At 47.5% G+C, this 18,036-nt stretch overlaps 1 protein-coding gene across 4 annotated transcripts in view; it reads right to left on the bottom strand.

Annotated features, from left to right (window-relative positions):
• Positions 1 to 18,036, bottom strand: part of ube2e1 (ubiquitin-conjugating enzyme E2E 1) — an 82,988-nt gene that overhangs the window by 2,275 nt on the left and 62,677 nt on the right. For all 4 annotated transcript variants that reach the window (XM_078421205.1, XM_078421196.1, XM_078421213.1 and 1 more), the window contains 2 exons: positions 7,929 to 8,061; positions 5,465 to 5,612 (listed from right to left, as the gene is read on the bottom strand). In XM_078421205.1, coding sequence (XP_078277331.1) covers positions 5,465 to 5,612; positions 7,929 to 8,061 — 281 coding nt within the window. The remainder of the gene's footprint in view (positions 1 to 5,464; positions 5,613 to 7,928; positions 8,062 to 18,036) is intronic.

Below are 18,036 nucleotides of genomic sequence, written 5' to 3' on the forward strand. Positions count from 1 at the left end.
GGTAAATTGGTCAATTTAGTGACTGATATAAACAAGGCTTGCACAAGGGGTGTGGCCCTGTCGAAGGAAGTGCCCTGTGAGAAAAGTGTGGGTCTTTGGCGAGGAGGAAACACTTGTTTTTGAGCCTGATTTGTTTTTTGACACTAAAGTAATGGCAGACAAGCTGGTACAATGTGTTTCCTGCAGGATGTGGGAAGGTAGGGAACCGCTGGAGCTTCTGGGAGCCACACCGGCAAGAACTGTGTCCAGGTGCAGCTCATGAATGGACATGTGGTGGAGTTGGAGAAGCAGCTGGATGACCTCAGGGCCATCTGGGAATGTGAGAGTTTCCTGGATAGGACCTACTTTGAGGCTGTCACGCCAAGGGTCCAGGTGAGCGAAGGTGGGAGACCGTTTCAAAGGGGAGTGAACGTGGACTACAGGAGACCCCGGTGGCTGTGCCTATTGCAAACATGTACACCCTCTTGGGAGCTGTCGGGGCAGAAGACGCTTCCAGTCCGAGCGGCGGACAGGTTGGTGGCTCTAATCCAGGCAAGGAAACTCGACCGGAGTGACCGAAGTCAGGAAGAGGCATAGTAGTGGGTGACTCCATTGTCCGAGGTACGGACAGTAGATTCTGTGGCGGCAGGCAGGACTTGAGGATGGTCTGTTGCCTCCCTGGTGCCAGGGTTCAAGACATCACGGACCGGCTTCAGAACATCCTAGCGAGGGAAGGCGATTAACCAGAAGTAGTTGTGCATGTGGGCACGATCGAAGTCAGGAAGAAGAGGAAGGAGGTACTGCAACGTGAGTTTACAGAGTTAGGAAGAAGACTGAGAAGTAGGACATTGAGGGTGGTTATCTCTGGACTATTACCTGTACCTCTGCTGGTGAGGGCAGGAACAGAGAGATCGGGAATATGAATGTATGGCTGAGGGGCTGGTGCAGGGAGCAGGGATTTAGATTTCTAGACCACTGTGATCTTTTCTGGGGGTAGGGGTGACCTGTACAAAAGGGACGGGTTACACCTTAACAGCAAGGGGACCAAACATTCTGGCAGGCAGGTTTGCTAGTGTTACACGTGTGGGTTTAAACTAAGTAGTGGGGGGGGAGGGGTTGACAAATTGGGAATATGAAGATGAGTTAAAGGGGAAGCGAATACAGGAGAAATTGCAAAGGACTCTCGAATAAATGGGAAGGAAAGTTCTAGATGGGATAAGAGAGTACGGTCAGGGAGAGGGGAGGTGAATATCAAAGTTAAAGTGTTGTATTTAAATGCGCGAAGTATAAAAAATAAAGTCGATGAGCTTGAAGCTCAGTTAGACATTGGCAAGTATGATGTTGTGGGAATTACAGAGACATGGCTACAAGAGGATCAGGGCTGGGAACTGAATATTCAGGGGTACACAACGTATGGAAAAGACAGACAGGTGGGCAGAGGGGGTGGGGTCGCTCTGTTGGTAAGGAATGATATTCACTCCCTTGCAGGGGGTGACATAGAATCAGGAGATGTAGAATCAGTATGGATAGAAATGAGGAATTGTAAGGGTAAAAAGACCCTAATGGGAGTTATCTACAGGCCCCAAAACAGTAGCCTCGACATAGGGTGCAAGTTGAATCAAGAGCTAAAATTGGCATGTCGCAAATGTAATGCTACGGTGGTTATGGGAGATTTCAAAATGCAGGTAGACTGGGAAAATCAGGTTGGTACTGGACCCCAGGAAAGAGAGTTTGTGGAATGCCTCCGAGATGGATTCTTAGAACACCTTGTACTGGAGCCTACAGGGAGAAGGCAATTCTGGATTTAGTGTTGTGTAATGAACCTGATCTGATAAGGGAACTCGAGGTAAAAGAGCCATTAGGAGGCAGTGATCATAACATGATACATTTTACTCTCCAAATTGAGAGGGAGAAGGGAAAATCAGAAGTGTCAGTATTACAGTATAGCAAAGGGGATTACAGAGGCATGAGGCAGGAGCTGGCCAGATTTGACTGGAAGGAGGCCCTAGCAGGGAAGATGGTGGAACAGCAATGGCAGGTATTCCTGGGAATAAGCAGAAGTTGCAGGATCAATTTATCCCAAAGAGGAGGAAAGATTCTAAGGGGAGTAAGAGGCACCCGTGGCTGACAAGGGCAGTCAAGGACGGCATATAAATAAAAGAGAAGTATAACATAGCAAAGAAGAGTGGGAAGCCAGAGGATTGGGACTCTTTTAAAGAGCAACAGAAGATAACTAAGAAGGCAATACGGGGAGAAAAGATGAGGTATGAGGGTAAACTAGCCAATAACATAAAGGAGGGTAGTAAAAGCTTTTTTAGGTATGTGAAGAGGAAAAAAATAGTCAAGGCAAATGTGGGTCCCTTGAAGGCAGAAGCAGGGGAATTAATTATGGGGAACAAGGAAATGGCAGACGAGTTGAACCGGTACTTTGGATCTGTTTTCACTAAGGAAGATACAATCTCCCAGATGTTCTAGTGGCCAGAGATCCTAGGGTGACGGAGGAACTGAAGGAAATTCACATTAGGCAGGAAGTGGTATTGGGTAGACTGATGGGACTGAAGGCTGATAAATCCCCAGGGCCTGATGGTCTGCATCCCAGGGTACTTAAGGAGGTGGCTCTAGAAATCGTGGACACATTGATGATCATTTTCCAATGTTCTATAGATTCAGGATCAGTTCCTGTGGATTGGAAGGCAGCTAATGTTATCCCACTTTTTTAAGAAAGGAGGGAGAGAGAAAATGGGAAATTATAGACCAGTTAGTCTGACATCAGTGGTGGGGAAGATGCTGGAGTCAATTATAAAAGACGAAATTGTGGAGCATTTGGAAAGCAGTAACAGGATCGTTCCGAGTCAGCATGGATTTACGAAGGGGAAATCATGCTTGACTAATCTTCTGGTATTTTTTGAGGATGTAACTAGGTAGATTGACAGGGGAGAGCCGGTGGATGTGGCCTTCAGAAAGCCTTCAACAAGGCTTTCTGGTCTCCAAATTTGAGGAAGGATATTCTTGCTATTGAGGGCGTGCAGCGTAGGTTTACCAGGTTAATTCCCGGAATGGCGGGACTATCATATGTTGAAAGACTGGAGCGACTAGGCTTGTATACATTGGAATTTAGAAGGATGAGAGGAGATCTTATCAAAACGTATAAGATTATTAAGGGGTTGGACACGTTAGAGGCGGGAAACATGTTCCCAATGTTGGGGGAGTCTAGAACAAGGGGCCACAGTTTAAGAATAAGGGGTAGGCCATTTAGAAATGAGATGAGGAAAAACTTTTTCAGTCAGAGAGTTGTGAATCTGTGGAATTCTCTGCCTCAGAAGGCAGTGGAGGCCAATTCTCTGAATGCATTCGAGAGCTGGATAGAGCTCTTAAGGATAGCGGAGTCAGGGGGTTATGGGGAAAAGGCAGGAACGGGGTACTGATTGAGAATGATCAGCCATGATCACATTGACTGGCGGTGCTGGCTCGAAGGGCCGAATAGCCTCCTCCTGCACCTATTGTCTATTGTCTAAAAGGCAAACACTCATGGTGCATGAGAGTAGTTATGAACTTGTAGCCCTGACCTTCTGGAATACTCTGGCCCTGCCCGTTGTTCTCTGGTACTTTGTTATTCAGTATTCACTAAAGCCTGTAACTTGATAGGCTTTGAAGATCAAGACCAAATTAAGAACTGTCCCCTTCAAAAGATTATATAGATGTGGCACAGACCGGTCGAATTGACTGTGTTTATTATGTAGAAGAAGTGGGTTTGTAGTTACCTAAAATTGCAGAATTCAATATTCATACCATTGGGTTTTAAGCCACCCATGAGGTGCTGTTCGTCCAATTTGTGTGTGGCCTCACTCTGGTAATTGAGGAAGTCCAGGAGAGAAGGGTCAGTAAGGGAACAGAAAGTGGAGTTAACATGGTTAGCAAATGGGAGATGCAGCAGGCCTTGGCAGACTGAATGTAAGTATTCAGCAAAACAGTCGCCAAGTCGAAGCTAGGTCTCGCCCAAGAACAGGAGGCCACATTGGAAACACCGGATGCAGTGGACAGGGTTGGAGGATGTGCACGTGAACCTCTGTCTCACCCATTGTCTCTTTGTCGGGCACGTCAAACAATCCCTGATCCGGGCGTACTCTGGCCCCATCCCCGAACTCTACCTCTGCTACATTGACGACTGCATTGGTGCTACCTCTTGTGCCCATGCAGAACTGACTGACTTCATACATTTCACCATTAATTTCCATCCTGCTCTTAAATATACTTGGACCATCTCTGACATCTCCCTCCCGTTTCTGGACCTCACCATCTCCATCACAGGAGACAGACTAGTGACTGACATCTACTACAAATCCACTGACTCCCACAGCTATCTGGACTACACTTCTTCCTACCCTGTCTCCTGCAAAAAGTCTATCCCCTACTCCCAATTCCGCCGTCTACGCCGCATCTGCGCCCAGGATGAGGTGTTTCACACTAGGGCATCAGGGATGTCCTCATTCTTTAGGAAACGGGGCTTCCCCTCTTCCATTTTTGATGAGGCTCTCACTAGGGTCTCTTCTATATCCCGCAGCTCCGCTCTTGCTCCCCCTCCCCCCATTCGTAACAAGGACAGAATCCCCCTTGTCCTCACCTTCGACCCCATCAGCCAGCGTATCCAACAAATTATCCTCCAACATTTCCAACACCTCCAACGGGATCCCACTATTGGCCACATCTTCCCATCTCCTCCCCATTTCTGCGTTCCGCAGAGACCGTTCCCTCCGTAACTCCCTGGTCCACTCGTCCTTTCCTACTCAAACCACCCCCTCCCCAGGCACTTTCCCCTGCAACCGCAGGAGATGCAACACCTGTCCCTTTACCTCCCCCCTCGACTCCATCCAAGGATCCAAACAGTCTTTCCAGGTGAGACAGAGGTTCACCTGCACCTCCTCCAACCTCATCTATTGTATCCGCTGTTCCAGATGTCAACTTCTCTACATCGGTGAGACCAAACGCAGGCTCGGCGATCATTTCGCTCAACACCTTCGCTCAGTCTGCCTTAACCAACCTGATCTCCCGGTGGCTGAGCACCTCATCTCCCCCTCCCACTCCCAGTCTGACCTTTCTGTCATGGGCCTCCTCCAGTGTCATAGTGAGGCCCACCGCAAATTGGAGGAACAGCACTTCATATTTTGCTTGGGCAGCTTACAGCCCAGCGGTATGAACATTGACTTCTCCAACTTTAGATAGTTCCTCTGTCCCTCTCTTCCCCTCCCCCTTCCCAGTTCTCCCACTGTCTTCCTGTCTCCACCTATATCCTTTCTTTGTCCCGCCCCCCCACTGACATCAGGCCGAAGAAGGGTCTCGACCCGAAAAGTCACCCATTCCTTCTCTCCAGAGATGCTGCCTGACCTGCTGAGTTACTCCAGCATTTTGTGATACCTTCGATTTGTACCAGCATCTGCAGTTATTTTCCTGCAAATCAAATTAGACGATAGAGTATAAATCCTCTTACCAGGGTTGCAGTCTGTTAGAAGTGAACAAATTGACAGAAGAACCTTAGAGATCGTCAATGCTGGGCTCCAGTTATCCTTCAGGATATCCAGACAGATCACTCCTTGGCTGTTGATGTTGCAATGGTAAATTCTCGTCCGGAAAGTGACCTGTCAATTTTGTTAAAAATTAGCACGTGTTTTGAAAAGTAAGAAAGCAAGCTCTAATGAACATGTGCCCAATAACATATGCCAGAAACATGCTCCAGCAGAGGACAATAAGACAATGTGTATGAGCCTTTGATTATAAATTACAGAGTTGACAGTGCTTAAATAATGAACAGGAATTCACATGGATTTGCATGAATTTTCATACATGATTTGACTGTTTACAGTACTACTCGCACAGACTGTGAATGCATACAAAATCATAACATATACAGGTTGAACACCGATTTTCTGGCGAATGATGGTCCGCACAAAGTGCTGGAGTAACTCAAAGTCTGAGGAAGGGTCCCAATGTCACCTATCCATGTTCTGCAGAGATCCTGACTCATTGAATTACTCCAGCACTGTGTCCTTTTATCTATTAACCAACATCTGCAGACAATAACGGACACCACTCCCTGAGCTATGGTCCATTATAACGAGCATTTACTGTAAACGGACCATAGAGTGCTGTCTGTAGACGACTGCAGAGACGGGAGTGGGGTTGGAAACCGGGGCTCTAAATGGCTGAGGAGACGGTGCGAGCTGGGGATGGATCAGCTGGTCATTCCATTCACATACAGATTACATTTTATATTTGTTTCAAAGTTTCTAGCATTCCATGGTGCTTTACGGACGCAGGAGGGGTTGTCATTACTGTTTCAAAATCACTGTTTTTGATAAGAATTCAAAGTAAACTAAACTAAAAAGAAAATAAATTCACAGAAAATAAGTTTAATTGATTAAAATGGCACAACACTGTTCTCTACATATCAAGAATGGTGGTATGTATAGAACAGTGCTGTGATCTGATCATCTCTATCTCAGGATGAATTGTGACACAAATATCAAAATCTTGTGCTATTAATGGGATATGTGGTTAGGGTGGGAGTATATGGGGGAAGAATGAAAGAGAGAAATCATTTCCATTTCGGATTAAGATTCAGTCACACGAGCTGACGAGCAATTATGCAAAAGGTAGGTGTGAAAAGCGGGACCAGCTTACTCATGCAAACAGCCTGCAAGCAGTTGTTGTTTAGGCCCATAAATCAGAAATAGGGTTTGGCTGCAGTACTGCAAGCCGAGCGTCCATTGTTTACTGCATTGTACACAAGTTTACACGATACGATACGATAAAACTTTATTCATCCCCGAAGGAAATTGGTCTGCCAACAGTCACAACACACAAGGTATACAAAAACTTGAAATTAAAAGTGCGAAACAAACGAAAACAACAAGCGACTGTTGGCTGGCTGCCTTGTGCACAACACCTAAACTGGCACGAACAACAAACAAACAAACACAGACTTATCCCCTGGGCAGAGGATTCTTAAACTAAAGTGCCCCCTCCCCCACACCGGGTCCCCCTTTGTTCTCCCACCATCCCTCACGGTGGTCCCCCCCACGCCGGGTCCTTGATTGTTCTTCAAGGCAGTCCCCCCACGCTGGGTCCTCTGACTCCCCCCCCCCACCACACAGTACCTCTGTGCCAAGAAACTACAAAAAAAAGAAAAAAATGTTCTCTGACAATTCCTTTTGCAGGCGGTTGTTATTATAGCTTAGTCACAGGATTAATATATGACTCGCACAAATCCAAAATGAAGCTGGACAAACATGAAGTGGGCAAGTCTTTAAAAAAAGTAAATTATTTTCCCCAAATTAATGGTACTTGAGTGATTATTATTATTATTCCTTATAATTCTGATCAAAGCTATTTTTATTCTTCCTATAAGAATGACTAATTCTTTGTGTGATCGAGGGCTGTTAAAAGAACATACAATGTGACATGTGGGATGGCTGTGGGGATAAAGGGAGGGAAATCTAAAGGAGATGTGCAGTTTCAAACACAGTTTTCAAATGATAAATGTGAATACTACATCAATTTCTGATATCATGAAATACTCTGAAGAAAAGCAGTGCGAAACCCAGGAACGCCACTTGCACATTTCATTATCTCGGTATGCAGCTCCTTAGAGGGAACTGGAATCCTTGACAAGGGAATTGATATAGACAGCAACATTGCAAGAATCCTTACATTGTTCTAAAGCTCAAATGTATCAATCATTCTCAGCATGAACAACACTGTGCCATATTGGCAATAGTAATATCACACCACTTACGAATCACAACTCATGCATCCTTCAATGAAAAGGGACTCAATATAACTTTCAGCTTTCAGTAACAAAGTTTGATCAATTTAAACCATTATGGCAACCAACAATACTACCAAATTATAGACAGAAGACATCAATATGAAGTACTGTTATAAAGTCTTCTTACCTTGGGTGGTTTAAAAGGATATTCTGCTGAGAACACGATGTCAAGGAAGAAGACGCCACCTTCGTATACTGATCCAGGGGGGCCCAGGATTGTTGATCTCCATTCATAGACATTATCACCTTTGGGTCCAGCACTGAAAAAAATGTTTTCAAAAAGGCAGTGTAATAAATTTCACAACACTGGGCATTCGAAATATTTCAGCACAAGAATAGGTTATAAATTGTTGGCATGAACTAATGAAAATTAGCATTAAACATAAACATATTTTTCATAGTTGCCAAAGAAACAATAGTAGGCAAACTGAGACTGGAAAAGGTAAATCACGATTGGGAGCATGCTGAGGAGTGAAGAAAAGAGTGGGGTGGTGTGACGGGGTATATGTCGTTAGGATGAAGGTTTTTGGTCAAAGGCAAACAAAGAAGAACATGTGACTGCTACTGAATTGGAGGGGGGGGGGGGGGGGGGAGGGAGAGGAAAGGGCAAACAAAAGGCTGATAAGCTGTCAACTGGTAGGCCAAAATTGGAATTACAGATGGGGTGGGCAGGGGACCATATTTAACCTTAGTGGAGAGGATGTCTCGAAGTCTCTGCATTTTCATTGGCCTTCAGCCCTTTGCTCAGGAAGAGTTATGGCTAAAATCTTCATCAGATGATGACAAGCAATTGGGAGATAGGGAGAAAGAAATACATTCTTGGACAATTCCTGATCTTTTCCTGTTATTTTTGCCAAAACTGTTAAGGAGTGAGATTACTGTGTGTTCAGTTGTGAACTGTCATGTCACTGTAGATTCAAGGCTGTTATAATTAATTAGTTAAGTTTTCACGGTCACTTACTGTTGCAACACCTTTAGGCATTCAAGACCACTAATTACTTTTAATATTTTACAGATTTAACAATGTGTGGTCAGAGTTCATTCCATGGCAACTCGATATACTATTCAGGCATCAGATTTATAAAGTAGATGGTGTATTACAACCACTTAATGGACACACAAATGTCATTCACCCATAAACCCGCCTGTGAACTTGTCACTGATCCATTATACATTACTATATTTTCTTTTACAAAGCCAGTTATTGGAATCAATTATGAACAAGGAAATCAAATGTTACAGTTGCAGAACACAAATGATTCCAGGAAGCAAATTAAAATACAAATATAATTGCACTTGCTCAAGAACATGTAAGATGCATGTTCAATTGAGAAATCACTCAAAAATTAAAATGTTTCTTCTTTCTGTTCCACATTCTTCCTCTCACATTACATTACACATCCAACAATCCTAATTTAATTTAGCTAGCCCTCAAAAAGTGCTCAACCAAGACCCTGCTTCTCAATAAAGCATTTAAGCAAATGATTCTCAGTTTGATCACTGCAGATCGTACCATTAGAAAATGACTGGTTAATTCCACACCTGCACTTCCCGATGTCTTAGGGTGAAAAAATCTGCATTGCAGAAGAGATCATTGGCACAAAACCATAATCTACCACCTTCCAGAAACTATTCCTGGTGATTCACCTTTCTGCTATTGCACTAAAATACACTTGCTTGTAAAAATGGACACATTTATCAGATTGTAGCGCGTCGATAAAGGCAAGGAGCCAGGTATTTCGGGAAGGTATATTTTATTGTATCGTGGGTATCAGATGGGTCTAGTCTGCCGGAATGGCTTGGCGCCCAAACCTTGTCCTTATATACCCGAGTCCAGGACCGCCTCCCGGGACTGGTCCATTCCCGTGCCGAGGGGTCGGTAGTAGTATGGCCCGACCCTTGGGAGCCGCCACAGTACCCTCCCCCCCCAGAACCGGAGGCACGAAACGCACTGGTGGTCGCACAACCCGACCGGACCGCGTACGGTAATCGGTCGACAGAGGGGCCGGTGGAGGCACAGTTGGAGGGACAGGCGGTGGGACCCGCAAAGGTGGGCGACCTCGTGGCCGAGGCTGGGCCACCCGCACCGGTTGGTCGATGTCTAAGTGGGCCGGCTTCAGGCGGTCAATTGACACGGCCTCCGGCCGGCCCCCCATGTCCAAAACAAAGGTTGTCTGTCCGTGCTCCAGCACCCGGTATGGGCCTTCATACGGCCTCTGGAGTGGCGCCTGGTGGGCGTCACGGCGCAGGAACACAAAGGCGCAGTCCCGGAGGGCCGATGGCACGTAAGGGCGGAATGTCCCATGGCGGGACGTCGGCACGGGTGCGAGCTTGCCAACTCGCTCTCGGAGGCGCTGTAGGGTGGATGAGGACGGTTCCTCTCACCCCGGCAACGAGGGCACGAACTCCCCGGGCACCGTGAGCGGGGACCCGTAGACGAGCTCCGCTGAGGATGAAGCCAGGTCTTCCTTGGGGGCGGTCCGGATGCCCAGCAAAACCCATGGTAGCTCGTCCATCCAGTCGGGGCCAGCGAGTCGCGCCTTCAGCGCTGCCTTCAGCTGCCGGTGGAACCTCTCCACCAGGCCGTTTGCCTGCGGGTGATAGGCCGTGGTGTGGTGCAGCCGCACGCCCAACAGGTGGGCCATGGCCGACCACAGCTCGGAGGTGAACTGTGGCCCCCGGTCCGATGAGATGACCACCGGCACCCCAAAGCGAGCAATCCAGTGCGCGGCCAACGCACGAGCGCATGTGGCTGTAGACGTATCAGCCAGTGGTATGGCCTCCGGCCACCGCGTGAAGCGGTCCACCACCGTGAAGAGGTGGGTGATGCCCCGGGACGGCGGGAGCGGGCCCACAATGTCCACGTGCAGGTGGTCGAAACGGCGGCAGGGTAGACCGATCCCTTGGAGTGGCGCCCGGACGTGACGTTGAATTTTTGACGTCTGGCACGGAATGCAGGTGCGGGCCCAGTGGCCAACCTGCTTGCGCAGACCATGCCACATGAACCGCGCAGCTACCAATGAGATCGTTGCCCGGATGGATGGGTGAGCCAGCCCGTGGACCACGTCGAACACCCTCCTGCGCCACGCGGCCGGGACGATGGGGCGCGGCTGACCTGCCGACACATCGCAAAGTATCGTCGTCGCTCCGGGGCCGAGGGGAACATCCTCAAGGCGGAGGCCAGAGATGGCAGTCCGGTAGGCGGGCATCTCTCCGTCCGTTAGTTGGGCCTCCGCCAGGGCAGAATAATCAATGCCGGGTGCCACTTCTAACACGGCATTGATGGCGGGGCGAGACAATGCGTCGGCCACCCGGTTTTCCTTCCCCTCGATAAAGCGGATGGAGGTGGTGAATTCTGATATGTAGGCCAACTGGCGCTGCTGTCGGGCGGACCATGGGTCGGAGACCTTTGCCAGGGCGAAAGTGAGCGGCTTGTGGTCCGTGTAAGCGGTGAACGGGCGGCCCTCCAGAAAATAGCGGAAGTGACGAACGGCCAGGTACAGGGCGAGGAGCTCGCGGTCGAAAGCGCTGTACTTCCTCTGGGCGTTGTTGAGGTGCCGGCTGAAGAAGGCCAGGGGGCGCCAACCCCCGTCCGTCAGTTGCTCCAGTACGGCACCAACCGCCAACTCTGAGGCGTCCACCGTAAGGGCTGTCGGGGCATCCTCCCGTGGGTGAACCAGCAGCACAGCCCGAGCCAGGGCCTCCTTCGCGCCGTCAAAGGCTGTTACGGCCTCGTCGGACCACACGACGGTCTTACGCTTGCCCGCCAGCAGCTCGTATAGCAGCCGCATGATGTGGGCCGTGGATGGCAGGAACCGGTGATAAAAGGCCACCATGCCGACGAACTCCTGCAGGCCACGCACCGAGGACGGACGGGGAAACCGGCGGATGGCGTCTACTTTGTCCGGCAGGGGAACTGCTCCTTGCGAGGACACACGGTGGCCAAGAAAGTCGATTGTGGCCACGCCAAAGCGGCACTTGGCGAGGTTTATGGCCAACCCGTGTTCGCTGAGCCGCTGGAAAAGCTGCCGGAGGTGGGCACAGTGCTCCTGCCGCGAGCGGCTGGCTACCAACATGTCGTCAAGGTAGACAAATAGGAAATCCAGCCCGCGACACACGCCGTTCATTAACCGCTGAAATGACTGCGCGGCGTTCTTGAGGCCGAACGGCATCCGTACGAACTCGTAGAGTCCGAACGGCATGATGATTGCCGTCTTGGGTACATCCTCCGGGTGGACCGGGATCTGGTTGTAACCTCGCACCAGATCCACCTTTGAAAATATCGTGGCCCCAGCCAAATGGGCGTTGAAGTCCTGGATGTGGGGCACGGGGTATCGGTCCTCGGCGGTAACGACGTTCAGCCGCCGATAATCCCCGCAAGGCCTCCAGCCCCCGTTTGCCTTGGGGACCATGTGGAGTGGAGATGCCCATGGGCTGTTGGAAGGGCGGACGATCCCCAAGGACTCCATCGTGCGGAACTCCTGTCGTGCCAGGCGTAGTTTCTCAGGCGGGAGTCGGCGTGCTCGTGCGTGGAGGGGTGGGCCGGTAGTTGTGATATAATGGTACACCCCATGCTTGGGGGTCGACGACCGGAATTGCGGGGCCATAATATCAGGAAAGTCCGCCAGCACCCGAGCAAAATGGGAGTCCACGGACGACAGCGGGCGTATAATGGGGTCATTCAGCCGCAACGCGATGGGCTCCATCGTGGCGGAGTGGACCAAGCGCTGCTGCCTGACGTCCACGAGGAGAGAATGAGCCCGCAGAAAGTCGGCCCCGAGCAACGGCTGGGAGACGTCGGCGATCGTAAACAACCACGTAAAATGACTGGCGCCGAAAACGATGTGGACCGTGCGGACGCCATATGTCTGAATAATGCTCCCATTTGCCGCGGTGAGGATGGACCCCCGCTTCCCAGAACGAATGTCCAACGGCGAAGGGGGCAGGACGCTCAGCTCCGCCCCGGTATCCACGAGGAAGCGGCTCCCGGACCGCCGATCCCAGGCGAAGAGGCGGTGAATCTGGCCGGCCACCGCAGGGACTATTGGCAGCCGGCCCCGGCGTTTCCCGGAAACGTGCACGGCTGGCGGCATTGTCGGGCTGCCGCACCCCAGCGCTGGTGGTAATAACACCAGTACCTCTTGCTGGTGCTGGCTGGAGCCTGCTGGTGTGGGACTGCAGGTGCATGACCCGCAATGGCCACCGGGGGCGATCTCGCAGGCCTCCGGGACGTAGCTGTCACTCCTTCCACAGCTCCCCCGCCCGACCGGAGAAAATCGGGCGCTTGTCGAGTGACGTTTAGCGCACTGACGTCATCACGGCGCGCCGCCCACAGCGCGTCCGCGCGCCTGCCGAGGGCCCGGGTGTTTGCAAAGGAGGCGTCGGTGAGCTGCAGGCGAATGTCGGCCGGCAGCAGGTGCAGGTACGTGTACTCGAACATTAGGCACGGTCTGTGCCCGTCGAGTAACGCGACCATCTCCTTCAGGAGGCTAGATGGGCGCCGGTCACCGAGGCCCGGCATGTGGAGGAGCCTTTCGGCCCGCTCCATTCGGGTTAGCCCGTAGGTTTGGAGCAGCAGCTCCTTAAGGGCTTCGTATTTACCGTTGGCCGGGGGGTCCTGGAGGAACTCCGTTACCTCTTCGGCCGTGTCCTGGTCAAGGGCTCCCACCAGGTGGAAAAACCGGGTGTTATCCACTGTGATGCCCTGCAGCTGGAACTGGGCCTCCGCTTGGTAAAACCAAACGCGAGCCCGGGTGGTCCAGAAGGTCGGGAGCTTGATGGCTACCGCGTCGACAGCTGGGGCCTGGTCGGCCTGCGAGCCGGACGGGCGGTCGGATTCTGCTTTTCTGTCCATCCTAATGAATGGACCGTCGAGGTCACCAATGTAGCGCGTCGATAAAGGCAAGGAGCCAGGTATTTCGGGAAGGTATATTTTATTGTATCGTGGGTATCAGACGGGTCTAGTCTGCCGGAATGGCTTGGCGCCCAAACCTTGTCCTAATATACCTGAGTCCAGGACCGCCTCCCGGGACTGGTCCATTCCCGTGCCGAGGGGTCGGTAGTAGTATGGCCCGACCCTTGGGAGCCGCCACAAGATGTGCATTAACTTGAAATGTTGATCATGATAATTGCATTTTCAGATAACGGTGATCTTGTCTAAAAGAACATTTAAATCACCAAATCAATAGTAATCCAATGACTAAGATTACATTAATTAGATAAATACAATCATGGTAGAAGACTTCAACAATTTACTGCTAAAAGAAAACAGGGAACTATTTGTTCAAATATTAAAAAGCAGACATGATTTCAGTTTTTTAAATTGTAGTATGTTATGATGCTTTTAATGAATGGGAGATCGTTTATATTTCTGCTTGTATCCATATGTTGGGTATTCATAACCCAGGGACGACCTGTACCACAAACACCAAAACCACTGACTGTTACAAAACTCCACCTCTTAATTCCAGTTCTATTTATTTCCCAAATTATTCTTTCAATTTGAGTCAGATGGTTTGTAGCCTCGATGTTTGTTGTGATTAGATTTTTGGAATGAACATCTGACTACAAGTGCGCAGCATCGCCAGGACAGACCATTATATCTTCACTGCCAAACACTGGCTGCCTCAGCTCACCCATGCCTTCATTCCCCTGTTACTTGACCACTCCAATGTTCTCTGAGGTAGCCTCCCATCGTCCTTCCCGATAAAAAGTACTCACTCGAAACTTGACTGCCTCGAACTTTGCTCAAAACAAGTCTCATTCATCAGTGATGCTGGACTATAACAGCTCCTGTGAACGCTGATGAAGAAGCAGGACAACAGTATGTGGTCACTCTCAGTAGTTAAAAAAAATATTTGAGCTGCTCTTTTTGCGGCAAAATTACCACATCCCACAAGAATGCCTGTGGTTATCTAATAATGTTCAAATAACGAATTGGCTGGGACCACAAATTCATGATAAGGCCGGATATTTTGCAGCACTCGTCTCTGCTTCTGTCCTTCTTGGATTTTGTTTTGTTACCAACAAGAGCTGGGGTTTACAGAAGTAAATAATACAGGTCAACCCAAGTTACAGAAAGATTGCGCTCCTAGAAAATGGATCATATTGCAAATTTCCGAATCACAATGTCACGTCATCTGCACCTGCTTCAAGAACCACGAGTGGGAAAAAAAGTTAATTTTGTATTTATTTACTTTTTGTGAGAGCGAATTTAATTCAGTATCACATATTTTTGTGTGGTGATTTATGAATTCTACATGGATGAATTTCCGTAACCTCCACAGATGTCAACAAAAAGTATGTTCTCTCATGCATCAATTTCCTTGTGCACTATCATCAAATAATAAGTTTCTGTTGATCAGTTGGAAGAGAAACAATTCCAGCTGATCAATAGAAACTTATTATTTGATGATCTTGTACAAGGAGATTGATGCATTAGATTTATTTGTTGTGTTACTGTGCTTGTAAAGATGCAGCAAGGATATTATTCTGTTCCCGGTGCATGTGACAATTAAATAACCTTGACTCCCTTGAATATGTGTGAGAGTACTGGGAAAAGAGCAGGAGAATGGGATTTCTCCGAGAAACAGCAAACATTTAATAGGCTCAATATTGGTCTTCAAGGTTGCATGAAAATAGAATACGAAAATAATTGTACTTATTTTTTTGTTGCTCTTGTAAACTGATCTCAAACATTCATGCCCTGTTGCCATCTTACACTGGTCCTACACCATACACACACATTAATCCCCTAATTCTCCCAACTGCCACCTATACTAGGGGTAATTTGCAACAGCCAAATAATGTAACAGCCCACACATCTCTGGGTTGTTGAAGGAAACCAGAACCCCAAGGGAAATTCACATGGAGAACATTCAACTTCCACCTAGACAAGAGCTGTGCGGCAGCTGCACTAACTGCAGAGCCAATGTAACATGTATTTTGATTACACTAGGACTCTGCTGCAGTCCTCTTAAAAAAGTCTGAATTACATTAAAACTTCAATGACAAGAGGATTGACACCACATTTACCAACTGTAAATCTATGCTCAAACACTTCAAAGGCTGGCAAACACTCTGTAATAGATTTTCTATGTGGCAAGCTCCTTTTGGTTAGAATTGTGAATAGAAAAATTCTACTGGAATAGTTAAATGCTACAGAAAAAAAACCATGTGGCAACGAAAAAGAAAAAAAAGTTATGCTCTCCGCTCTATTTTTGCTTTCCAATAAAACTTAGACCCAAGTGATTCTCCCCAATTATTTTATGGGAATAAATTTGGCTAGAATATACCTAAGTAAACGAGGCGAAAATAAAAAATGGTCAGTGATTTAACTGTTCAGTGTCCAGTGACCCCTGCTGGATGTGTGGGTGTTAGATATACATCAGACTACCGTCCAGCTACAGGGTGAACATTCCACTGATATTCAGTGGCAAGGCCAGAGAAAACTTGTGCTTACACAATATTTTTACAGCCTCAGGATCTCTATAAAGTGATTGACAACAGAACTGCACACAGCAACTATTCCACAAATCCTGCAGAAATAAATTGTTGCAGAAAACCCTTTTGCTTCACTAACAACCTTATGAAGGAAATCTGCCATCTTAAGCGGTCTCTTCTACACAGGACTCCATATGCTTTACTGTCCTCTGAAGTGATCCCGTTCGTTCAGTTCAAGACCAATTAAGGAGGGGCAATAAAGGCTGGTTCTGCTATTGCCATTCTCCTCCCATGAAGGCACAAATCAAAGACAACATTTGGGGAAAGGGAAATACACACAATCCATGACAAATTGTGCCCAGATTAAAATATTTAACACCAATTTATATCTGTTCTAAGACTTTAAAGCAAGCAAGTTCACACAGGAATAAGAAGACAAACCCAAGTAATAATAATACAAACAGGTGAACATCCGAATAAGCAGATATCTGAAAAGCAGAGATTGCAGAATAATGGTGAAATGAGTCAGGATGCAGATTCAGAAGACCTGGTCTCAACAAGTTATCTCAATACCCCAGAAGAACAAACACAAAGACAGCTGTGTTACAAATAGATGACACTTGCAAAAATGCAAATATATCATTGCAATGCAAAACAAATAATAATTTTACATGATTTTGAATTTTAAATATAATTTTACAATTCAAAATAAAGACACAAAATATCACAAAGCACTTTGTGATAAGTATTTCAATAGCCCACTTAAAGTATTTAAAAGTACCTGGAAATTTGTTTGCCAGTTACCCCAGAGAAGTACATGAGAAACAGTACTAAAGAGTAATATTTCCCAACAAGCCGTCACTGCGTAATGCACCAGAGATGCGGCGTTATGAATCAACGATTATCAATTATTCTACAGGGTTAAAAACTACTCTAAAAGTCAAAAGATATAATATTATGCCAATAGAACTAATTAATTTCTCCTACTGTTCCACTTCCAATTACAAGTTGCCAGCAGTATTTAATACCATACAGTTAAAAGTGTTCTTGGGATGCAAGGGTTTAGAGGACTGGAAAACAAAATTGTAGCATTTGCATTTGATTCTGGTTTAAATTCCACACACCCACTAACAAGCTTTAGTGAATTTCAAAGGGGTTGGAAGAGGATTCGACAGAACATACCTGCAAATATTCTTATGACCATTTTTTCCCAACTGTTATCAGGCAACTGAACTGTCCTCCCAGCAGTCCTGACCTCCCATCTACTTCTTGAATCGAACTTTACCCCTGCAATAAATGATATACCCTTTATCCTGTATCTGTATCCTGTATCTGTACACTGTGGCCTTGATTGTAACCAGTATAGTCTTTTCACAGACTGGGTAGCACACAATAAAAAAAAGCTCTTCACTGTACCTCGGTCGGTACACGTGACTATAATAAATTAAACTTATTGCAAATTCATATCATCCACACGCATCACATCTGCGCGCGACTCTGTCACACACTTGCGATTACACCGTCACAAATGCAAATTAAAACAATTAATTGACCTGGTGTTTGAAATTAACAAGCACCTTCCCATATTCCATCTGTGGATTTAAAGAGCAAAACTTCAATGTATTTATTTGGACGGATATGTGCTACTTCATGTGGACAGGGCATAGAAACATAGAAAAGTAGATGCAGGAGTAGGTCATTCGGCCCTTTGAGCCAGCACCGCCATTCAATATGATCATGGCTGATCATCTAAAATCAGTACCCCGTTCCTGCTTTTTCCCGATATCCCTTGA

The sequence above is a fragment of the Rhinoraja longicauda genome, chromosome 2, assembly GCF_053455715.1.
Source record: "Rhinoraja longicauda isolate Sanriku21f chromosome 2, sRhiLon1.1, whole genome shotgun sequence".
In the NCBI taxonomy this organism is placed as follows: Eukaryota; Metazoa; Chordata; class Chondrichthyes; order Rajiformes; family Arhynchobatidae; genus Rhinoraja; species Rhinoraja longicauda.